This window comes from Somniosus microcephalus, chromosome 29, assembly GCF_052327205.1.
Source record: "Somniosus microcephalus isolate GS21.2 chromosome 29, FLI_Smic_1.0, whole genome shotgun sequence".
Classification (NCBI taxonomy): domain Eukaryota; kingdom Metazoa; phylum Chordata; class Chondrichthyes; order Squaliformes; family Somniosidae; genus Somniosus; species Somniosus microcephalus.
The window spans coordinates 44,444,857-44,470,194 of NC_141015.1; the positions used below are offsets into that span (position 1 = coordinate 44,444,857).

Genomic DNA, 25,338 nt, shown 5'->3' on the forward strand with positions numbered 1-25,338 from the left:
ATGCATCACCTCACACTTTTCAGGGTTAAATTCCATTTGCCACTGTTCCACCCATCTGACCAACCCATTTATATCGTCCTGTAGCCTTAGGCTGCCCTCCTCGCTATTTACCACCCCACCAATTTTCGTGTCATCTGCGAACTTACTGATCATACCTTTTCCATTCACATCCAAATCATTAATGTAGACCACAAACAGCAAGGGACCCAGCACCGATCCCTGCGGTACACCACTGAACACAGGCTTCCAGTCACAAAAACAACCTTCGACCATCACCCTCTGCCTTCTGTCACTAAGCCAGTTTTAGATCCAATGTGCCAAGGCACCCTGGATCCCATGGGCTCTTACCTTCTTGACCAGTCTCCTGTGCGGGACTTTATCGAAAGCCTTACTGAAATCCATGTAAACCACATCCACTGCACTACCCTCATCCACACACCTAGTCACCCCCTCGAAAAATTCAATCAAATTTGTCAGGCATGACCTTCCCTTGACAAAGCCATGCTGGCTATCCCTGATTAATCCTTGCCTCTCCAAGTGGAGACTAATTCTGTCCCTCAGAATTTTTTCCAGTAATTTCCCAACCACTGATGTTATGCTCACTGGCCTGTAATTCCCTGGTTTATCCCTACTACCCTTCTTGAATAATGGTACTATGTTAGCTGTTCTCCAGTCCTCTGGCACATCCCCTGTGGCCAGAGAGGTTCTGAAAATTTGTGTCAGAGCCCCTGCAATCTCCTCCTTTTGCCTCACATAGCAGCCTGGGATACATCTCGTCCGGGCCTGAGGATTTATCCACTTTTAAGCCTGCTAAAACCGCTAATACTTCCTCCCTCTCGATGCTAATATGTTCAAGTATATCACAGTCCTCCTGCCCGATTTCTATGTCCGCATCGTCCTCACTGTTCACTATACTTGCAAGTTTTGAGTCATCTGCAATTTTGAAATTGTGCCCTGTACACCCAAGTCCAAGTCATTAACATATATCAAAAAAACCGTGGTCCTAGTACCGACCCCTGGGGAACACACAGCTGTATACCTTCCTCCATTCCGAAAAACACCACTACTCTGTTACCTGTCACTTAGCCAATGTGCTTTAATATTGGCTCGGAATTTGTGGTGGGTAATAACAGCGAATGAACAGTGTTCGCTGTTATTACCCCTTTGAAATTGACCATAACTTCAGGATGTAGCGCATGCGCATCCTGACCTGGAAATCCTAAAGTTTCTGTCAGTCATTCACTGCACTGGCTGCGCTGTGGCCACATCCCACCCCCCCAATAACCAGCAATCAGGGAAATCAGTGAAACTGACAATCTTTGGCTTTTCTGTGGTAATATTGCTGTTAAATACCTCATTAAAAGGTAGACCCTTTTGGATTCAGTGTAACTGGGGTTTTAACAGCGTCTTGACTGCTAAACAAACGTTATGGCCCTGAAAAAATAATTTAAATTTTATGGAGTGTCAAATTGATCCATTTTTAATAAAAAATTACAATTTTTAAGAAACTTAAATAAACATAACATAAGAAATAGGAGCAGGAATAAGCCGCTTGGCCCCTCGAGCCTGCTCCGCCAGTCAATAAGATCATGGCTGATCTTGGGCTCAAAGCCACTTCCCTGCCCGCTCCCCATAAACCTTCACTCCCTTATCTTGCAAAAATCTGTCTATCTCCACTTTAAATGTATTAAATGACCCAGCCTCCACGGCTCTCTGGGGTAGAGAATTCCACAGATTTACGACCCTCTGAGAAGAAATACCTTCTCATCTCAGTTCTAAAAGGGCGACCCTTTATTCTGAAACTATGCCCTGAGTTCTAGATTTCCCCACGACGGGAAACATCCTCTCTGCATCTACCTTGTCGAGCCCCCTCAGTATCTTATATGTTTCAATAAGATCACCTCTCATTCTTCTAAATTCCAATGAGTATAGGTCCAACCTGTTCAACCTTTCTTCATAAGTCAACCCCCTCATCTTGGGAATCAACCGAGTGAATCGTCTCTGAACTGCCTCCAATGCAAGTATATAATTCCTTAAATAAGGAGACCAAAACTGTACGCAGTACTCAAGGTGTGGTCTCACCAATACCCTGTACAGTTGTCGCAGGACTTCCCTGCTTTTATACTCCAACCCCCTCGAAATAAAGGCCAACATTCCATTCGCCTTTTTGATTATTTGCTGTACCTGCATGCTAACTTTTTGTGTTTCATGCACAAGGACCCCCAGGTCTATCTGAACTGCAGCATTTTGTAATCTCTCCCCATTTAAATAATAGTTTGCTTTTTTATTTTTCCTGCCAAGTGCATAACCTCGCACTTTCCTACATTATACTCTATCTGCCAAATGTTTGCCCACTCACTTAGCCTTTCTATATCCCTTTGCAGATTCTTTGAGACCTCTGCACAACTTGCTTTCCCACATATCTTTGTATCATCTGCAAACTTGGCTACATTACACTCGGTCCCTTCATCCAAGTCATGAATGTATATTGTAAATAGTTGAGGCCCCAGCACCGATCCCTGTGGCACCTCACTAGTTACCGTTTACCAACCGGAAAATGACCCATTTATCCTGATTCTCTGCTTTCTGTTAGTTAGCCAATTCTCTCTTCATCCTAATATATTACCCCCAGCTCCGTGAGCTCTTATCTTATGCAGTAACCTTTTATGAGGCGCCTTATCGAATGCCTTCTGGAAATCCAAATACACCACATCCACTGGCTGGTGGATTATTTAAAAAAAAGTTTGTTCATCTTTATTTCAGGTTTACCTTTTCTCCATGTGAGAGCCCCAATCTTTGTTTTGCTCGCAAACATTTTTTTACAAGTTAGAATCAAAAGGAGCTTACTCACTTCCTGGTTCTCGGTCTGAGAGAATTCTGCATTGTGATTGGCTGCTTAGACAGCTTGTTGCTGTCACAGCAGCTTGCGCAATGGGATTCCCACTAAACTACGCTGATTTCAACTGCACGTCGGAAAAGCCAAGCTTAACACAGATTGTGAGATCTTTGTGTGCCACTCACTTCTAGGCCAGCGACGGACGCCTTTGCTTCACTGCTGACCGCAAATTCCGGGCCCATTGAGTTTTGAATTTCTGGGTGAGACTCCACCTTCAAACAAAACCCTGTATTCAACTTCCAGGGATGCACATCACTCGTACCTCAACTAATATTCCACAAGGGCACCATATTGCATTGTCTTGAATGCAAAATGTTATGTGATTGAAACGAAATCAGAGTTTTAGTTACTGAAATTATGTCTGGGCTTCTGAATCGCTTTCTTTTTTAAAAAGAAAGTGCAGTGCATGTGCCTGATGCAGCTTTTAACTCTGCTTGTGTCTTTGGAAGACAATGCCTTACATAAATGGATCTAGTATTTATCCAACGTTGATGACTCTGGGAAAACACCATGTACTTGGGTGATAAGGTGGTTAAAGTCTCCTTTAGTTATCAGCCTAGACTAGCATAGCAAGAAGCAGTGCAGTTATTCATCCACTGGAAGAGTCCAATTGCTGCAGGGAGGTGATTTCAATTTACTCGTATTTTTATAATTTCAGTATTCTTTGAGGGCTGGAAACTAGAATAATAATTTTGTTCTAGACAAAAAGTATTAATCCTAAAAGTTTAGAAGCTCTATTGGAGGTTATTCCTATTTTTGACAAAGCAGCAGATCAGCTTTCCCCCTCCTCCAGCACCAATCCAATTATCAAATTGACGTCTTTCAAGTTCTGTCGTGCATGGGTGAGCCTAAAAAATACAGTTCTGACTGGTAAGAACCCTCAGTGGAACATAATCTTAAATTGTATTTCATAATTTGATTTAATTTAAGAGATCGCACCATGAATTTCCTGTGGCTTAATTCAGACGTTGCATAGAATGAAATTTGTAGCTCTAACTATTATTGATGCTTCATTTCTTGATATGAAACTGTTTGTTGAACATAGGAAATGTGGTTCAGAAAAAAGTCTGACGAGTGGAAAAAAGTGTTCCTTTATATGCAAAGGATGTGGTTCTTGCGTTACTCCGTGATCTGAATAATACTGTTGCTGTCATGCATTTAGGACATGTTCTTCATAAAAACAAGATGTCATGGAATATTTGGTATTAGGCTTGCCTTATGTTTCAGTAGAAGTACTGCAATGATTTTCCTGGATCAGAATATATCTACTTGCATTGTCACGGTTTGTGAATTGATCAATTTCTCTTTCTGTAGAGAATGGAGGGGGCGGGGGGGCGGTGTCCTGTGTTCGCCTTTATGCATCATCTGCGCTTTAAGTGAGGCCTAGAATGATTCATCGGTAAACAGCCTTGCTCATCTTGTATCAATGTGTCTGTTCAGTTAAAATAAAAGTTTAAAACCAAAAGCTGAATGGAACAAAAACTTGTCAAGTACACCACATCAAGATGTCTGCTATTAATTCTGAATGTTGCTTGTGGCTAATGAAGTTGTAAGTATGAGGCATGCAGAGCCACTTTAATATCACGTGGGAGTCGGTAGTGTAGCTTTCGGCAGCTGTTTTGTGGCTTGTTCTTGCTGGTGATTGTCAATACAGAATGTGTTCTTGATCTCACCCTGTGGGAGAGAAAGTGTTGAGTGGATATGAGGCATTTCCCATACGGAAGAGTGAATTTCAGACAAAGTGAATAGGTGACTCTCTTGCACACTTGCTAAGTACCAAAGAGTTCAGGTTGCCTTCTCAAGTAGGAAGCAGTGCACAGTTTGGAGGGGGGTGGGGAAGAATCCCTACAAATGATCAGAAATGAGGATATACAAACACTTTTTGTGTGATGTCTGCAGGCCACAGCGGGGATTAAGAGAAAAGTGAAGCAATTAATAGTGTGAAAAGGCGGTGATGTGATTATGAAGGCAAATTGAACTTTTATCTTTTAGTATTAAACCAAGCCGAGATCAAGGCTGAAATCCAGCCTCCTTTTGTCAACCTAAATGACCTAATCTATGCACTGGTGTACATTTTGTACTAGTGCTGAGTCTGGTTCCTGACACAGTCCCCATGTTCACGACAGCGCATGTTGCCTACTATAAGCGCTGCGTTCCACCTGCTACCTTTTTTGTTGGTTAAATAGAAACAAAAAATATGCTAATTCATTTTGTGTCTGTGTAAATATAGCTTCTGGCATGTGTACATATGCACCATGTGTCCACATAAACAAAGGCTTCCTCCCATGGAAAAGAGAATTAGCTATATAAATTGGGTAGCTCCACTCAATCGGCCTGCTTGGATTGAAAAGATTGAGCCTGAGCTACCTCATTAACCAGATGTAGTAAGGAGAAAAAGGACAGGCAAGGACAAGTAAATAAAAGACCCAAGTAGCCCCACTGACCTCTGTGCTCAGACATTTGCTGTCTATTTAGCATTAGTACAGAAATTTGTATTAAAGAATGCAGGATCAAGTACAGATGAGTACTGCAGTTGGGACACGTGACACTGGAGTGATCGTGCCTCCCTGGTTGAGCTTGTGATCTACAGAGCTACAGGCATAATGGATTCTGTCAGTTCACAGACGGGACACCTTGTTGAGCTACATGTACAGGAAACTTTTTTTTATCTGGGACCGGCGTGCTGCCAGTTGATCAAAAAGTCCGGATTAGAGAGGTATACTTACTAAGGTATGAGAGCCCCATACACGGCCACAGATCCAGGCGTCCCTGTTGCATGGCAACAGGTGCAGGAACCCCGGTTACACGGCCACAGATCCAGGCATCCCTGTTGCACGGCAACAGGTGCAGGAACCCCGGTTACACGGCCACAGATCCAGGAACCCCGGTTACACGGCCACAGATCCAGGCGTCCCTGTTGCACGGCAACAGGTGCAGGAACCCCGGTTACACGGCCACAGATCCAGGAACCCCGGTTACATGGCCACAGATCCAGGAACCCCGGTTACATGGCCACAGATCAAGGAACCCTGGTTACATGGCCACAGATCCAGGAACCCCGGTTACATGGCCACAGATCCAGGAACCCCGGTTACATGGCCACAGATCTAGGAACCCCGGTTACATGGCCACAGATCCAGGAACCCCGGTTACATGGCCACAGATCCAGGAACCCCGGTTACATGGCCACAGATCCAGGAACCCCGGTTACATGGCCACAGATCCAGGAACCCCGGTTACATGGCCACAGATCCAGGAACCCCGGTTACACGGCCACAGATCCAGGAACCCCGGTTACATGGCCACAGATCCAGGAACCCCGGTTACATGGCCACAGATCCAGGAACCCCGGTTACATGGCCACAGATCCAGGAACCCCGGTTACATGGCCACAGATCCAGGAACCCTGGTTACACGGCCACAGATCCAGGAACCCCGGTTACACGGCCACAGATCCAGGAACCCCGGTTACATGGCCACAGATCCAGGAACCCCGGTTACATGGCCACAGATCCAGGAACCCCGGTTACATGGCCACAGATCCAGGAACCCCGGTTACATGGCCACAGATCCAGGAACCCCGGTTACATGGCCACAGATCCAGGAACCCCGGTTACACGGCCACAGATCCAGGAACCCCGGTTACACGGCCACAGATCCAGGAACCCCGGTTACACGGCCACAGATCCAGGAACCCCGGTTACATGGCCACAGATCCAGGAACCCCGGTTACATGGCCACAGATCCAGGAACCCCGGTTACATGGCCACAGATCCAGGAACCCCGGTTACACGGCCACAGATCCAGGAACCCCGGTTACACGGCCACAGATCCAGGAACCCCGGTTACACGGCCACAGATCCAGGAACCCCGGTTACACGGCCACAGATCCAGGAACCCCGGTTACACGGCCACAGATCCAGGAACCCCGGTTACACGGCCACTAATATGACGTAAAACTTACCTGAACCTACTCCTGAATTTTGCCGGTTGAGAGATTTCTGGTTATTTAGGTGCCGGTAAAAAGAGCGTTTCCTGTATCTCACTTTTTGGGCTTGACAATTTGTATATTCTGCTGCATTTTTAATATAGTTTATTTAATTTGCCATTTGCTAAGTCTTCCAATCTGTGCCTATTTTACTAAAAAGAAACTATTTCCAATAGTTTGACCGCTGTGATAATACATTATTCTAAATTCACAGCATATCATCAACATCTTGCATTTATATAACGCCTTTAACATAGTAAAACGTCCCAAGGCGCTTCACAGAAGCATTATTAGACAAGAAATTGACTCCACCCTTGCCTCAGCTCATCTGCTGCTGAAACCCTCACCCATGTCTTTGTTACCTCCAGACTCGGCTATTTCAATGCTCTGCTGGTAGGTCTCCCACTTTCCACTATCCGTAAACTTGAGCTCATCCAAAACTCTGCCTGTATCATAACTCTCACCAAGTCGGATTCACCCATCACCCCTGTGCTTGCAGACCTACATGGCTCCTGGTCCGGTGACGCTTTGCTTTAAAAAAAAATTTCATCCTTGTGTTCAAATCCCTCCATGGTCTCACCCTTCCATATCTCTGTGACCTCGGGCCCTACAACACTCCGAGGGCTCTGTGCTCCTCCAGTTCTGGCCTCTTGTGCATCCCCTCTTTCCATTGCTCCACCATTGGCGGCTGTAGGCCCTAAGCTCTGGAATTGCCTCCCTAAACCGTTCCATCGCTCTCTCCTTTAAGTCGCTCCTTAAAACCTACCTCTTTGACCAAGCTTTTGGCCACACGTTCTAATATCTCTCTCTGGCTAGGTGTCATATTTTTGTCTGATAACGCTCCTGTGTAGCGCCTTGGGATGTTTTACTACATTAATTAAAGATGCTATATAAGTGCTAGTTGCTGTCATGTCAAAGACTCGGGCAAGTTAACCTGTGATGTGTTTTGTTTGTGAATGAGAAGGAGCAGCTGTAGGGCAACCACCATCACTATTTCTGTGGCTGTGGATTTCTTATCACCTTTAGATTTCTCCTTTAGATCCAAAGTAGGTCATTATTAAGATTTCAACATTTTCGACAAGAAGTTTCTTGTCCCAGATGTCTGGGAATTTTCTAAATTTAGAATAAATAGAGGTGAAAGGGTTGTAGCCCAGTAGAATGTACTTGATGCGTTTTAATTATAAATTTATGAACAATATCTTTGGGAATCCAAAATTTAGGTTTTTAGGACACTGAAGGTGGCAAAGGTATACATTTTCAGCGATGAGGTATCTTGTCTGTGTTGGCTCAGTTAGGCCGACCCATCGTATTCCTGTTGAGCTGGACAGCAGGATTATGTCAAATTCAAAGCTGCTTTGTGATTTTTTTTTTTTTTTTAAACAGGTGCGTATGGCTTATCTTGATCTTACAGGTAGGGATAGTATGTTGATTTCTGTTGGTAATTTTAAAAGGATGATGTCGGGGGGAAATTGGATTCACCATATTGATGCTTGACTTTATTTTTATTAATGTAACCTTTCACTGGATCTCATTGGTGAGGTTATTATTGCTCCCTGTTCCAAACCCCATGATGAAGACTGGCTAACAGGATTCATTCAAAAGCAGGGTGAGAAATAAAATCAGAACTGACGTTTTTATTAAGTAGGTGTCCATGTGTGAAGACACATCACTGTGCTTAAATCTCTAATCCAAACTACTGAAAACTCCACATGGTAGTGTTTCCATTGCCAAACCTAGTATTACTGTCCATTTTAACAGCAATCCGAGGCCTATCGTTTAAGATCAGAATACACTTATTTTGATTCCTGGTCTATGCTGAGTTAGTTGATCAAAGCCAGGGCAGCAGTTGGAATGCTGCAATTGACCTCTGCCCCGATGGACTATGGAAGGGGAAATTACTTGGTGTTCTCCAGTGACTTCAGCTGGGAGGTGCGTGTGCAGGCACTGGGTGAAGGCAGGGTAATACTCTGCTGTGATGTCATTCAACCCTCCATGATTGAATGATGTGCCATTGCTTATTGTCTTGAGCCACACACAAAGTTGGGCGAGGTGCCAGAAATGTCTGCAGGACTGTGCCCCAACAGGGATTAACACTTTCTGAAGAGAAGGGGAGAAAAAGGAAGACATTTCTTGTATGTAAAACATGAAGAAAGATTTCCTGAGTGAACTTACTGAAAAACTGAAATGCAATTGGAGATTAAAGTAATTTGCAGCAGCTACCTTAATTTTAAATGGAGATTTTAGTTTCTTGCTCAAGAAGTTATTGTATAAAAATTGATCCCAAAATGATGAGCCCAGTAGGACAAGAACTTATACAATAGCAAAATACTGCGGATGCTGGAATTCTGAAATAACAGAAAATGCTGGAAAAACTCAGGCCAGGCAGCATCCGTGGAGAGAGAAACAGAGTTAACGTTTCAGGTCGAAGACCTTTTCGTCAGAACTGGAAAAAAGCAGGAAAAGGAGCAGATATAAAAGCAAGTTTAGGGGCTGGAAGCGCCCCGCCTCCCTCTTGGGGCGCTGTGAGGGAATATCGTGGCGCTGTGGCACGTCGCACCGCGGTATTGCAGGCCTTCCTCCCCTTCTTAAAAGTGAGGGGCCTTGCGCAGCGTGACCTGGGGCCCAGCTGGGCCACTGGGATCGGAGTGTAGGCAAAAGAGTACGCCACTCAAGAAGTGACGGGCTCATGGAGCGCAGCAGGCCATCCGCGGGGGGAGGGGGTGCTCAGGAGGCCAGGGATGGCAGCGGAGGCAGGTGCTGGTAGGCGGCCAGCAACAAAAATGGCCGTCCGGCACCTCGCCTTTAAGTAGCGCCGCCCCAGCTGCAGGTAGGCTCCCCCTGACCCTGTCAGACATAGTGTCCGGCGGTAAGTCAGGGGTGCTACCGAAGATCGCGAGCGGGGCATTGTGCACGGCGCTGAATTTCGCGGGAGGCGGTGCCGTGCCTGGGCGCTAGTTGCTTTGCGCCCTGTTAGTGCCCTCTTAGGAAAGAGATTAAAAAGCAGGACCTTAAAGGCAGTAATCTCCAGATTACTTCAGGTACCACAAGCTAGTGAGTATAGAAATAGGAGGATGGAGCAGATGAATGTATGGCTGGAGAGATGGTGCAGGAGGGAGGCCTTTAGATTCCGGGGACATTGGGACTGATTCTGGGCGAGGTGGGACCTGTACAGGCCGGACGAGTTGTACATCAACAGAGCTGGGACCAATGTCCTCGTGGGGGGGTTTGCTGGTGTTGGGGAGGGTTTAAACTAATTTGGCAGGGGGATGTAGCATTAGAAAGGAGAAACAAGGTGCACAAAGGATTGGGAGAGACAGATTGCACTAGAGTAAGAATTGGACGGTATTAGGTGGGGTCAGACTAAAAGAGAATACAAGAAGGTCTAAGATAGGTTTACAGTGTATGTGTGTGAATGCACGAAGTGTGGTAAATAAGGTTGGTGAGCTGCAGGTGTAAATAGACACATGGGAATATGATGTGGTGGTGATAATGGAGACCTCACTCAAAAAGGTAGGATTGGGTACTAAATATTCCTGGATATAAGGTGTTCAGGAATGATAGGGAAGGAAAGAAGAGAGGTGGGGTGGCAGTATTGATTAAGGAGAATATTACAGTGCTGGAGAGAGAGGATGTCCTGGAGAGGTGAAGGACAATCTATTTGGTTAGAGTTGAGAAACAATAGAGGTGCCATTACACTACTAGGTGTATTCTATAGGCCGCCAACTAATGGGAATGATAGAGGAGCAAATTTGCAGGGAAATTACAGAGGTGCAAGAACTATAGAGTAGTGATAATGGGGGACTTCAACTATCCTAATATAGACTGGGATTGTAATAGTGTAAAGGGCAGAGAGGGGGAAGAATGTCTGACGTGTGTTCAGGAGAACTTTCTTGATCAGTACGTTTCCGGCCCAACGAGGAAGGAGGCATTGCTGGATCTGGTTCTGGGGCATGAGGTGGGTCAAGTAGAGCAAGTGTCAGAATGGGAACATTTAGGGAACAGTGATCACAGTATCAGAAGGTTTAAATTAGCTATAGAAAAGGACAGGGAGCAATCTAGAGTTAAAATACTGAATTGGAGGAAAGCCAATTTCAGTGGGTTGAGAATGGAGCTAGCCCGGGTAAATTGGAATCAAAGATTGACAGGCAAAACTGTAATTGAACAATGGGCTGCCTTTAAAGAGGAGCTGGTTCGGGTACAGTCGAGGTACATTCCCACAAGGGGGAAAAGTAGGGCAACCAAAGCCAGAGCTCCCTGGATGATGAAAGAGAGAGAGAATAAGATGAAGCAGAAAAAGGGGGTGTATGACAGATGCCAGGTTGAGAATACAAGTGAGAACCGGGCTGAATATAGAAAGTTCAGAGGGGAAGTGAAAGAGGAAATAAGAGGTGCAGAGAAAGAGGATGAGAATAGATTGGCAGCTAACCTAAAAGGGAATCCAAAAGTCTTCTATAGGCATATAAATAGTAAATAGGGAGTAAGAGGAAGGGTGGGGCCGATTCGGGACCAAAATGGAGACGACTGCATGTCGGCATCGGGCATGGCTGAGGTACTAAATGAGTACTTTGCATCTGTCTTTACAAAGGAAGATGATGCTGCCAAAGTCATAGTGAAAGAGGAGGTAATTGAGATACTGGATGGGCTAAAAATTGATGAGGTGCTACGAGAAAGGCTGGCTGTACTTAAAATAGATAAGTCACCAGGACCGGATGCGATGCATCCTAGGATGCTGAGGGAAGTAAAGATGGAAATTGCGGAGGTACTGGCCATAATCTTCCAATTCTCCTTTGATATGGGAGTGGTGCCAGAGGACTGGAGAATTGCAAATGTTACACACTTGTTCAAAAAGGGTGTAAGGATAAACCCAACAACTACAGGCCAGTAATTTTAACCTCGATAGAGCGGAAGCTTTTAGAAACGATAATCCGGGACAAAATTAACAGTCACTTGGATAAGTATGGATTAATTAAGGAAAGCTGGCACGGATTTGTTAAAGGCAAATCGTGTTTAACTAACTTGATTGAGTTTTTTGATGAACTAACAGAGGGTTGATTAGGGCAATAAAGATGATGTGATGTACATGGACTTCCAAAAGGAGTTCGATAAACTGCCGCATAATAGGCTTGTCAGCAAAGTTGAAGCCCATGGAATAACAGGGACAGTGGCAGCATGGATACGGAATTGGCTCAGTGACAGGAAACAGAGCGTAGTGGTGAACGGTTGTTTTTCGGACTGGAGGAAGGTATACAGTGGTGTTCCCCGGGGTCAGTACTAGGACTACGGCTTTTCTTGATATATATTAATGACTTAGACTTGGGTGTACATGGCACTATTTCAAAATTTGCAGATGACACAAAACTTGGGAGTATAGTGAACAGTGAGGAGGATAGTGATAGACTTCAAGAAGACATAGACAGGCTGGTGGAATGGGCGGATAAGTGACAGATGAAATTTAACGCAGAAAAGGGCGAAGTGATATATTTTGGTAGGAAGAACGAGGAGAGGCAATATAAACTAAAGGGTACAATTCTAAAGGCGGTGCATAAACAGACACCTGGGGGTATATGTGCACAAATTGTTGAAGGTGGCAGGGCAGGTTGAGAGAACAGTTAAAAAAGCTTATGGATCCTGGGCATCATAAATAGAGGCATAGAGTACAAAAGCAAGGAATTTATGATGAGCCTTTATAAAACACTGGTTCGGCCTCAACTGGAGTATTGTGTCCAATTCTGGGCACCGCACTTTAGGAAGGATGTGAAGGCCTTCGAGAGGGTGCAGAAAAGTTTTACAAGAATGGTTCCAAGGATGAGGGACTTCAGTTACTTGTATAGACTGGAGAAGCTGGGGTTGTTCTCCTTAGAGCAGAGAAGGTTGAGAGGAGATTTGATAGAGGAGCTCAAAATCTTGAGGGGTCTAGACAGAGATAAACTGTTCCCATTGGCGGAAGGGTCGAGAACCAGAGGACACAGATTTAAGGTGATTGGCAGAAAAATCAAAGGCAACATGAGGAAAAACTTTTTTACTCGGTGAGTGGTTAGGATCTAGAATGCACTGCCTGAAAGAGTGGTGGAGGCAGATTCAATCATGGCTTTCAAAAGGGAATTGGATAAGTATCTGAAGGAATAAAATGTTCAGGGCTACGGGGAAAGGGCAGGGGAGTGGGACTAGCTGAGGAGCTCTTGCAGAGATCTGGCACAGGCTCGACAGGCCGAATGGCAGCCTCCTGTGCTGTAACCATTCTATGATGACTGGACTAATGTAGGAGAGAATTGCTATCTTCCAGCTGGATCTTGTGTTTAAATGGTATTAATGCTAAGGCTACGAGATTGATTTTGATGTGGACGAACCATACTTAACATGTATCCAGTGAATGGATGTCTGCAAGCAAAGTTGGAAAAGGAAATGGATTTGTGTTATCAGTCATTTGCTACAAGTATCCGGCCCGGTCAATGTTAAGCTGTTGCCAACAAAGATAAAAGGGAAGGAAAGTCTAGTGGTAGTGCTCGCTATTCTATTGATTTTATTTTAGGAACGTTAATTTTATTACCAGCACAGAGACGCTTGGGTCGGTCTCCAGTGCTGACAGGCTGCTCCAGTGATATAGAATTGGAGCATCCCTATGCTACCTGGAGTGGCTCTGTAGCAAATGATAGACTCGCCTGAGCATCACAGAAGCTTGGAGAACCACACAATAGATTAGGGTGCAGATTTCCCAGACTATAGTGTGGTGTCCAGCTGTTCCATGACTTCAGTGTTGCTCTCCGGCTGTGGCCTGTGCTGTTTCCGACAGAGCTGCCATGTGAGCTACTGGACTCCTCCACCAGTGATGTCTCCTATGAGCAAGGGGAGATCCAACTTGTGTAGTTTGCCTAATACTTTTCTATATAGGATGGGGGAGTACTTCAGACAAACGGTACTCCCCCTAGATTTTCCTTTCCTTTTTAATTAAAGTCCATTCTGAGGGCACATTATAGATTTTTGAGGGCATGTACCCTCCTATGAGGATTTGAGAGGCAGGGTAGATGGCTTGCTCCTTCACTAATGTGAATACTGCTCTGTTTAGCAAGAAGGAGGTGCACAAATGAGGCTTGCCCCAAATCCATCTGATTATCTTTTCTTCTCTGGGAGAGCCTCCGATTGGCATTTCCCTGCAGCAATAGTACGCATATCAAACACAGCCTCCCCTTTCACTGAGTCTGTTAAATGATTCTGTTTTTATGTCCGATCATTTCTGTTTTTGGTGTCGAGCACTTTTCTTGTGTTCAATTCTTTGTGATTTTAAAACTGCTTTCTTTCTTTGTTCATCCATTCTCTTATTCTCTTTTTCAGCTTGCCTGTTAATTACCAGACAATAGTAGTTTAAGTTTTCATGAGCTATGCCAGCTCATGGCAAAAATGAAGCACGAACGAGTATAGTGAAGGTCCTCTAACGAGTTGTCTTTGGGAGTCATGTACACCTACTTTAACCTAGATAATGGCCATGAGAATGAGTGAGTGGAATTTTCAAGCTTGTTTTGAAATTACAGGTGATATCATTGCCCTAAATTTCTGAGTTTGTTTTTTTTTTAAAGTCTCGCAGTCACCACTGGCTGCGTTTTAGTTATCTGTGTACATGTGGCTCAGTGTCAACATTTCAGCTCAGAAAAATAATACTGAGCTAAGTGCTCCTAGAAAGAAAAGTGCTTTTAATTCACTATTTAAAAAAAATGTGTACACAAATATGTTGCAGTTATAGACACAGCTTCTGGTACAAGCTGTATAGGCCAAAATAAAGCAACTTTGTTTTTGTGAACAAGCAATTAGCATTTATATGGCGTTTTGCTTGTAATGAAACATCCGAGGCACTTTACAGGTGGAATACAGTGGGCACACGCAGGAAATGGGAAGAGTTAATGGAGGTAACCACACACATGGATAAATAGGTAGGATTTAATGGCCTGGAATTTACGGTGGGTAAATACAGCAAACTAACAGCGTTCGCTGTTATTACGCCTTTGAAACTGACCGCAACTTCAGGATGTAGCTCACGTGCATCCTAATGCGGAAATCCTGAAGTTGCGGTCAGCCATTCACTACTCCGACACTGGCTACGCTGTGGCCCACCCCCACCCCATAGCCACCAATCAGTGTAATCAGTGAAACTGACAAACTTGGGCTTTTCTGCGGAGATATCGCTGTTAAATACCCCATTAAAAGTTGGACCTTGTTGGATTCGGTGTAACTGGAGTTTTAACAGTGAATTGACTGCTAAACAAGCGTTATGGCCCTGAGTAATTTTAATTTTGTGGAGTGTCAAATTTCTCCATTATAATAAAAATTACAACTTTTAAGAATTTAATTTTTAAATAAAAAATAAAAAAAGTTTGTTCATATTTGTTTCAGGTTTACCTTTTCCTATGTGAGAGCCCCAATCTTGGTTTTGCGCGCTCGTATTTTTAAAAAGTCAGAATAAAAGCAACTTGTTCTTTTCCTGGTTCCCTGTCTGAGAGAATTCTGCATTGTGATTGGCTGCTTAGACAGCGTGTGGACGTCACAGGAGCTCACGTTCGGGATTCCCCATTAACTTACACTGAACTCTACTGCACGTCCAAAAAAAACCAAACTTCTCGCCACAAGATTGAGAGATCTTTGTGGGCAGCTTTCTTCAGGGCCAGCGGTGAACACCTTTTGCTTTGCTGCTGACTGCAAATTATGGGTAAATGTTTTTGAAGGTGGGGAGAGGGGTAGCAAGGCAGAGGGGTGCTGGAAGGGCAATAAGTTAGGGCATGAATGGCCACTAGAATTTGGGCAAACCCAACAATTGCAGTAGGGGAGCCATTGTTTTAGGTTTTGAATCCTGCGGTTGCCATTGGGATTCAGCAGTTTTTCAAAAGATTGAGGGCCTTCAAAATATCCGGTGTTGAAGGAGTTTATTCAAGGTTTATATTGTACTGAACGCAAATGCATTAGTCAACATTATTTATATTTTAACAGGAAAAATAGAATGTTACTGGAGGCTACTCTTGGGGTCCTTACTGTTGCTATTGAAATACACGACAAAAGCTGAGCTTGCAACAATTAGTTTTTCCAAGTCCTTTTACTCCCTGTTCCAGTTCAAAGATCACTCCTTGTGCTAAAGATAATTTATGCATATTTATACTACTTGGTCCTTGTGCCTTTGAGCTGCACATTTAAATCTACCCGAGTCGTAGTGGAACTTGTGGTCTTTATTTCACAAGCATTGCAAGGTAAACAAAGCAACATTGCTCTCTTTAGAGGTGCCAAGACCTATCTCGGGAGGCGGGTTTTGTTGACTGCACAAGTGCCTTGGAGGCATTGCAAGTACTGTTTGCAAAGACCACCATTTTTCCTGGGTGTTGGCAGCCTGAGTGCTCAATCACAGGAATAGGAGGAGTCTATTTAGCCCATCGAGCCCGTTCCGCCATTCAATGAGATCATGGCTGATTTGTGACCTAACTCCATATACCCGCCTTTGCCCCATATCCTTTACTACCTATGGTTAACAAAAATCTATCAATCTCAGATTTAAAATTAACAATTGATCTAGCATCAATTGCCATTTGCGGAAGAGAGTTCCAAACTTCTACCGCCCTTTGTGTGTAGAAGTGTTTCCTAATTTCACTCCTGAAAAGTCTGGTCTAATTTTTAGACTCTGCCCCCTAGTCCTAGACTCCCCAACCAGCAGGAATAGTTTCTCTCTACCTACACTGTCTGTTCTCCTTAATATTTTGTAAAACTTCGATCAAATCACCCCATAACCTTCTAAGTTCCAGGGAATACAGCCCTAGTTTGTGCAATCCATCTCTGGGCCAGTAATGATGGGAAGGGTTTGGTAGCCAGAAAATAAAATGAAGAATCATGACTTTCAAGCAGATGTGTATGTGCAGCTTTCAGTGCTGTGGAATATGCCCCACATTTTAAAAGCACTGGAAGCTTGGTGTATTACATTGGGCCAGTAATTCCGGTCCCAACGCATGAGTACGGATGGTGTACTCACGCGTGGGCCCGTTGGAAGTGCCGGATTCCAGCATGCACAGCGCACGTGCGGGAAACCGGCATTTCCTCTCCATCGAACGAAGGGGTTAAGAGGTCCAACGCTCCTGCGCGCACGCGTTGAACTTCCTTCGTTTTGACAGGTTTGCGCGTGTGCAAGGGCCTGGACTTTTTAGAAATGAGAAAAGGAGGCGTAAGGAGTGGATTCTTGAAGGTAAGTGGTCTATTATTTAAAATTATTACATTTTTTCCACAGCTTCATTGTTTTTAAGGACTTTACAGTAAGGTAAGTTTATTTTTAGACCCGATTTTGTAAAAAATTATTTTTTTCAAAACTTTTATTCATTGTTTTAAATCGTTTTTTAAAGTTATTTATAGTTTATTTAATTATTGGGATGTTTTTTAAAATTTTAATTAAAGTTAAACTAGTCTTTTGGGCGCCCGTACTTTTCATGAGTTTGACAGTCTTTACTATCAAACTCATGAATGAGTTTCCCCTCCCCTGATTGGCTGCAGAGTGCTCACCTGATCCCAGCCGGCACATCGCACTAACTACGCCGCTGGATCAGGTAAGCACATCGCGCCGACATCTGAACCGGGCCAGTGACAGGAAATGCAAGCGGGCCCGGGCTTCAGATGTCAGCGCGCAGGGTGAGTGCAGATCGGGGGCTTGCACGCGCGGCAAACACCCGATCCTAATTTCTGGCCCATTAAGTTTTATATTGTACAGTGTTAGTTTGACAGTGTGGTTTATTAAAACCTGAATTAAATTTGCATGATTACGCCGCGACACGAAACTAAGTAGAAGTGATCCCTTTCGTAGCATTCCTGGTTACGCCTGAACTGTGTTCACTACATTTTCTGGCAAAGCAGTAGAATCCCTGTGCAATAATCCCTACCTGCCCATGCCTGCCAAAATGCCACCATCTGAGCTACAGCAGCCTTCTGGACTTGCACTAGGAGTTTCTTCCATACAGCCATGAATCAAATTCTTCTTCATGCACCTCTTCCTAACACTGCTGGAGTTGGGATTGGCTGCGCTCACTTTCTGGGGAAGCAGTGGAAAAGGATGATATCTCTAAGATGTCATTAGTGCAAAGGTGCATATGGATATGGTAGAGCAGCAGTTCCAGGAACAGCGATCTTCTCTTTTGGCGCTTCACTTGTGTTCAGTTGTATGGAAACCATTCTTTTTTCTTTCTTTGCAGCTAACTTAGTATTTTAGCAAAACATATCATAAATAATTAGCTTCATTCTAAACCCACTTCACTGGCCCACTTCTTGACGTTTTTATGAAGTTTAGATTTTTCATTGTAGTAACGGCCTTCAACTTTGCACTGACACTTCGCATCACTCGGCACACACATTTCTCTATGCTATCTTTGACTGGCAACTGATCCTGCTAGGTACCAAGTGATAAGTCCACATCTAGCACTGGTAAAGGTTTTATAGAAACTTAGAATTTTACAGAACAGAAAGAGGCCTTTCAGCCCATCCTGCCTGTGCCAGCTTTCTGAAAGATCTATCCACTTTGGCCCTGATTAACAGACACATTTTGTATAGTTAATTGTAAAATAGTCTGACTGTCATCTGCACTATTGCACAGCTGCCAAAGATGGTTATAGTTAACGTCCACCCACTGTGCTTGTGATTGTTTCAGAATTTCCATTATAAATCTTTAATGAGATCTATAAAATAGTACAGCAGATACTGCAAACATCTACCAGTCCAGACTGCTGAACTTCTGCTTTGGAAAAATATCTGTCATACAACGGGTTAAATTGTAGGATGTTGCATTGTAAGTTACCTTGCTCCTACAAGTTGAGGCTAAAAGCCATAGTAACAAAAGTGCTCTGCGTCATGGGTTGGGTTCCTTGGAACGACTCCAAGAACACGCTGACAAGAGAACTGGAAAGGCTCTGTGTATGCACATTTCGATTACAGGAATTTCTAACCAGGTCAGTGCTAATGACTCTCTTGCTTTGAAATTGTAGGAGGGGCGGCCGTATCCCTGCCAATCTGGTCCATGAAGACATTTATTTTGTGAAGGTACCTGAAGTGTTAGTGACTGTGACAGACATGACGGTCCCTTGCGGAGATCATTAAAAGATATGCTGCACAAAAGATAATTGGGGTTGAATTAACTAGGTATAAACTGGCTGAATTTTTTAATTGGTAGTTGACTTAGCTTATCTGCTGTATTAACCTGTTGAGGACTGATTGCATTTTTATCCAGCTTTAGGTTGATCTGATTACTTTCAGTCACTGCAGATTGTAAAGCAAGCCTAAAGCTTACAGATTGTCCCTGTATTTGATGGGAAAAAAATTCTAAATGTTTCATTATAGAATTCCATACTCTTGTTGCTGGCCTTATTCACTATTCTGTGTCAGATGATTAGTAACAGGAATACGGGGACAGGAGCTTCCCTGCTTGGTCTGTCCAGCACAAAGCAATTGGTTTGATAAGAAGGCAACATTCCTGACAGCACAGGACGTTTGCCTTAAGAAAAGTCAACAAGTCTTTTAACCATAGAATTTAAGATACTTCTGGAGCAAATGATTTGGACAAATCTGTAATTTCTACATGAGATTTATTTCCCAAGAATTGCAGTTTTACATGAGACCCAGAGCTAGTGAAAATGCTGTTTTCTGATTGGTCCTGAGCCATAACAATAGGGAAGTGGATAAATATATGGAGGGGAAAAAAATTAAGAGGATGGGGGGAAGAGCCGAGGAATGGAACCAAGTGGTTAAAACTTTCAAGAGATTTAGCGAGCGGGCACAGGCACGATATAAAAACACAAGTTCACTAATGTCCTTCAACAACAACTTGCATTTATATAGCGCCTTTAACACAGTAACATGTCCCACGGCGCTTCAGGGCAGGGAACGTGCCCCCCTGTCCTGTCTGGTCAACATGTGACTCTCTTGCTACATGGTTAACGCTTAATGCCCTCTGTGGTTCAGTAAATTCCTCGGCTATACAAATCAACCTCACCAGATGACCCGCCACCACCACCTCAGGGCAGCTAGGGATGGGAGTTAGTGCAGCCTTACCACAGACACAGCCTGACAACAAAAAACCCCAGATTATTTCTTTACTGTATGGCACCATTTCAGTCACTATAAAGATGTGGGCAGCCCACCTCCTGAATTTTACGAGGGGGTTATATTATTTGGTGATAATTTAAATGAAGATATTCTGCCTAAATCTGCTTAGCAATGTGAAAAGGGATAAATCTAGACCGGCCTGCCGAAACCCTGCCAACTCGATTCTGTTCACATTTACAAAAGCAGAATAATCCTGATGCTGGAAATCTGAAATAAAAACAGAAAATGCTGGAAATACTCAGCAGGTCAGGCAGCATTTGTGGGGAGAGAAGCAGAGTTAACGTTCCAGGTCATTTCAGGTTCTAACGAAAGGTCATCGACCTGAAACATGAACTCTGTTTCTTTCTCCGCAGGTGCTGCCTGACCTGCTGAGTATTTCCAGCATTTTCTGTTTTTATTTCTATTCATATTTATATATCTTAATTGTTTTTTCATTTGAGCCTGGCGGTTTGGGAAGGGCTGTTCTTGATGCTATTCTTTGATTTAGGATTTATCCACCAATAAACACCAAGATCTATTGGTATCCGCAACTTGAGATATACACAATTAATGGGAATAGTGGTTTTCAACTGTGTCCTACAAGGCTCCATGGTATGTACCCAGTGCCCCACCGACAAAAGACTCTGACGTTACTGAATTATGGCACTTGGAACCTCCTATGACATTCATTGCTAGGAGGCCGGCTTCACTGTTTGTTTGATCGATTAAAGCAAATACACCTGTTTCACACTGACAAAATCCCATTGTCGTGAAATATTACTGACTACATAAAAGCTGTGATGATATTGCAGGAACACAAACCCAGCTAATGCTTTTTAGAAGTCTAGGTGTACATCTGTATTTACACTATCAAGTATACCTCTGTAAGATGGGAAAATACCTTTTTCAACAGGCTGTGTCTTGTGATTCCACTATTCACTGTCTGAGGTAAAGCCAGCCCTGTTTTTAAATTCAAATAGAGTTTGTTTCTTCATCAAAGTAATCCTTCAACATTTTGAAGTTATGTCGAATAATATGGTTCCTACAGATATACAATAGCAGGCAATTTACGACTTAGTCAATTCAGGGGCACATTTTGTGATATTTTTTTCAGTTAGCGGGCCTGTCTCGGTTCTTGGGTACAGTGCAGGTGCTTCTATATTACTGCTTAATTGTCGTCTTCAGTTGGCAGCACTCCTATTTCTGGTTCTATAAGCAAAGAATATAAAAGTTACATAACCAGGAATAGGTGGGATGTGCTGCTGAAGTGATATAATTAATTCCTTACTCTTCATGTTTATGAATGTAGATATTTTAAATAAATATGCAAATAAGTTTGATAATGTTGGCTTATGCTCTTGTCATTTGCTTTTTGGCACATACAGGAGACCGAAGGATAATGGATTCCAGTGAATCGATCCGGGTACTTATTCTTTATTTGGAATAGGTACCATGGGTTTAAGTGTTTTTTTTGGGGGGGGGGGGGGGGGAAGGGGAGATTTATTTAATGTAAATTTATACAAATTGATTTTTTTGTTTTGCAGATTGCAAGTACATGAGGAACTGGAAGTGTCTGCTAGCTAATGGAAGGAAAAACACAGAGCAAAGCTGCTTCTGTTTCGAGATTGCCCAAGTTTGGCGGTGGAACCTCTAAACTAAGTGAGACTCTTCCCCAACCTGTATCGAATGGAGCCTGTGTTCGCAGTGTCAGTGCTTCGAGCAGTTCAAAACATAGCGACAAGCAGAATGGGACTGGCCGTGCAGGTGCCTTTTCTTTCAACTGGAAAAAGTCTGGTAAAGCTAAACCTGGTGGACAAGATGCAAAACACCCAGCTAGTTCCTTCCCTTGTGCTGTTACTAATGAAGAACTTGTTAAAATTGAAAAAACCTCTTATTCTAAGGTTCCTCTCGTCAAAGATCATACAGACTTGGGCTTTAAGAGTAAATCTGCAGCATCAAGGCATCTAAAACAGCAGCAGATTGTACCTTACATAGAAGAAAATAAAATCCTTGTGGCTGGTTTAAATCATCCCACAAAAGGAAATGGTGGTAGAATGCTGGGACAGCCATTCACCACCTCACAAATCTCAAGGGCCCAGTCAATTGGCCATTTTCATAAAACAGTTGTAAAGATGTCTGAACAAGAAGGGACTTTCTCTGGATCAAGTAGTTCAAAAGATAGTCTTACTCAATCTACGGAGAGCCTGAAGAACTTATCAGATGAGAACATTGTTAGGTCACAGAGCTTTTCATATTCCGTACAAAGTAACTTTTGTGGCACTGATGTAATACCAAGATCTTTGTCCTTTTCAAAGGCTGCAGATGTTTCTCGGTCTTGTCTGCGACAGCAAATGAGAACAAGCCTTCCCTTGAAATCAAATGTTCTTTGCTATGCCAATACAAGGGGCACAGATATCTCAAGCATAGGTGAATTACTTTGCAAACGCACTTCCAGTAGACCGTGCCTAAAAGCACCATCATCTGCCTTGAAAAAGACTCCACTTCCTAGCTGCCCCACATCTCCATTTTATGCTTCTTCCTCTGCCTCCAAGGTGACACGATCTTCGTTGATTAAATGTGGTAGGTTGGTCTCTTCAGGAACAGGAAGTAACGTAAATTCAATGTCTGGGACCATAGAAGAAATCCCTGGGACCCCAACAATTGATGAAAGTGGCTCAAATAATGAAAATGTAGATATTGAACATACTGCTGACAGCATGTTAAGTGTTAATACTGTAGGTGAGAACACTGTACCTGGAATTAATGAACTTGAATCTACTGGAAAAGATATTGATGACCCAGAAGTATTGACCTCCTCAATTGACTCCAACTGTGATATAAATGATAAAAGTGAAAATTTACCTCATTCAGGTACTGGGTCCATAGAAATTGTGGATAGTGATAATTCTATTTCAACTGAAATTCCTGATGATCTTTACAACCCTAATGAGGCCATGTCTTCAGATGGAATAGAGGAAACTCTAATTTCTGCATATACAGGCACAGAGTGGATAGAGACTGAACTGTCTGGTGCGTAAGATTGCAATATCAAATGCAGTGATGGTACATTTGCCATTTAGATAAATCAGTAACTTACATTTTAGCGTGCATACAATGGATTACACTAATGTTGTGGTAGCCATTTAGATTTGGTGCACTTGTGAAATGCTGGTTAGCAGTTATGACAATACATCACCAACCACAGGCTCAAGATGAGCGCAGTCTTTAATATGTAGACTTCATACTGCCAACAATAACCCTAAATTGTTGGAACTAACAGTGAAGAGTTTTATAAAGTGGGTGTTGCTTTAATATATATCTTTACTTTATTTTGCATTTTTGTCAGTATTTTTGTTTAAGTAGTAGGGCTGACTACCTCATTAGAGCAAAAGCCATGGAGGAGTTAGTGAGTCTGTGTAAGAGGGAGTTGAAATAACATGCACAATTGTAATGATGTGATCATTGAGGAATTGTAATTATCTGATCATTGAGGCATTCTGTGTTAATGAGCATGTCTGCTGACATTCATTCAGCTTTCACCCACAGTTAGACTCAGTAACAGCTCACAACCATTTCCTTGATGGCCCAAGCAGCATTTACTGTTCTAACCTAAAATATTTCTCATCAATAGAATTTGGTGTTCATTTTTCTATATAAATTAGATTTTTGAAAGGGTTCCACTTTAAAATCTTAAGACAATTTGGATTTTACAACATTGTCAACAAGGAATTGGTACATTACATGTTTATTGTTGGTGCACAGTAGTTTTGGCTTTCACACCAGTGCTAAACGTGTGAAATGTAAATTGGGTATTGAGCAAAACTGATTTCAAAGCAAAGCGGAGCAAGACTTCCTTCTCTTGGGAGGAAGGTGTGACATTGCAGTTGTAGTGCAAGTGCACCTTCAGGCAGCAGTTACATTATCACTGGTATTGCTGAACAGATTTCCAGTGTTAGATTTGAGTCCGAAGTACATTAGAGCAGGAAAGAGTCAAAACCAATGACAGTTGTGGTTTGAAACCAGTTTGCAAGTGATTGTATAACTCCAGTCTCCTGTGATTTGGGCACACAGGATTTCACACAAACGCCCAATACTGCAGTTCAGCATCTAAGTAAATTAATTTTTTTATGTCTGTACTCCATAAAGATTAAGTTTAAGTTTCCACTTTTGATTACTTTTAGTATGATGTGTGCCTGTCCACATGAACATGTATGCATCATGTTGATACCTGCATAGTCATCAACACACCCATATACCATGAACTTATGTAACTTTCATTGTTGGCACCATCATCCTCATAGGGACACACTACTACTGCATTTTCTCATTGCATTGTCTTCTGCTCTAACTTAATTTTTGAGTATCATAATATAAAATTCCTTACCTCCCTCAGTATTTATGTAGGAATGTAGGCAAGTACAGGACCAGGAATTACTGCAGTCCATCTGGCCCATCCCAAAAGGTATTACCTCTCGATTGCCAACTCCCTTATTTATCTATTCAATTCTCTTCCCACATTTTCTGTCTCTATAGACAGTCCATATCATACATTCACCACTTCTGCGTAAGGTAGTTAAATCTGAACTGCCTATGCACCTTTCCTTTCCTAAATGTGAATCTACATCCCCTGATTGTTGAGTTTGTGGTGATCAGGGTTTAGTTTATTCTCTTACGAATCTTAAACTTGAATAATACCTCCCCTGAACCTTCTCTTCAGAGAAAACAATTCTAAATTCTTCAACCTCTCCTCATTGCTTGAATGTCATAAGCTAGGTATCGGTTTGGTTCCCCACTGTTTATTTCTTTTTCCCGTTCCCTTGTATCATTAGCTTGCATTTGCCCACATTAAATGCCATTTACCACTTACCAACCCATGTTCCCAACACGTGTCTCAATCCCTTTATATTTAGTTTGCCTGTTCCCCATTGTTTGAGCCTCAACCTTCACTTTGGTGTTATCTGCAAACTTAGCTTTGTTTTTGTTCCCAGCTGTAAATAATTTCTGCACACTATGAATAGCAGTGGCTCAGCATTGATCCTGTTGGTACCCTGCTAGTGACCCCTTGCCATTTTGACACAGCTCCATTCACAAACCACCCTGTGCTTTTTCTGGTTTAGCCAATTTTCAGTCAACCTGAGAAGCTTGTCTTCTTTCCCATGCCTTCCTACCATGTGGCATCAAAAGCCTTGCTGAAATCTAAATGTATAACATTTACAGAATTTCCATCACCAATAAGGTGGTTGTTTCATAAAAGAATTCCAGTAAATTTGTTGGGCAAGAACTCACTCTCACTCTCATGCTGATGACTTTTTGCATACCATGCCTATGCAGATGTTTCATGAGCCCCTCTTTCAAGCTCTCTTCCAATAAT

At 43.0% G+C, this 25,338-nt stretch overlaps 1 protein-coding gene across 4 annotated transcripts in view; it reads left to right on the plus strand.

Moving 5' to 3' along the window:
• Nucleotides 1-25,338, plus strand: part of LOC147098705 (serine-rich coiled-coil domain-containing protein 2-like) — a 730,402-nt gene that overhangs the window by 26,391 nt on the left and 678,673 nt on the right. For 2 of the 4 annotated variants that reach the window (XM_085970755.1, XM_085970756.1), the window contains exon 2: nt 21,512-22,997. In XM_085970755.1, coding sequence (XP_085826881.1) covers nt 21,551-22,997 — 1,447 coding nt within the window. In that variant the 5' untranslated portion in view covers nt 21,512-21,550. Of the gene's footprint in view, nt 1-18,869; nt 19,026-21,511; nt 22,998-25,338 lie in introns of those variants that run through there. The other 2 variants (XM_085970757.1, XM_085970759.1) reach the window with 2 other exon arrangements.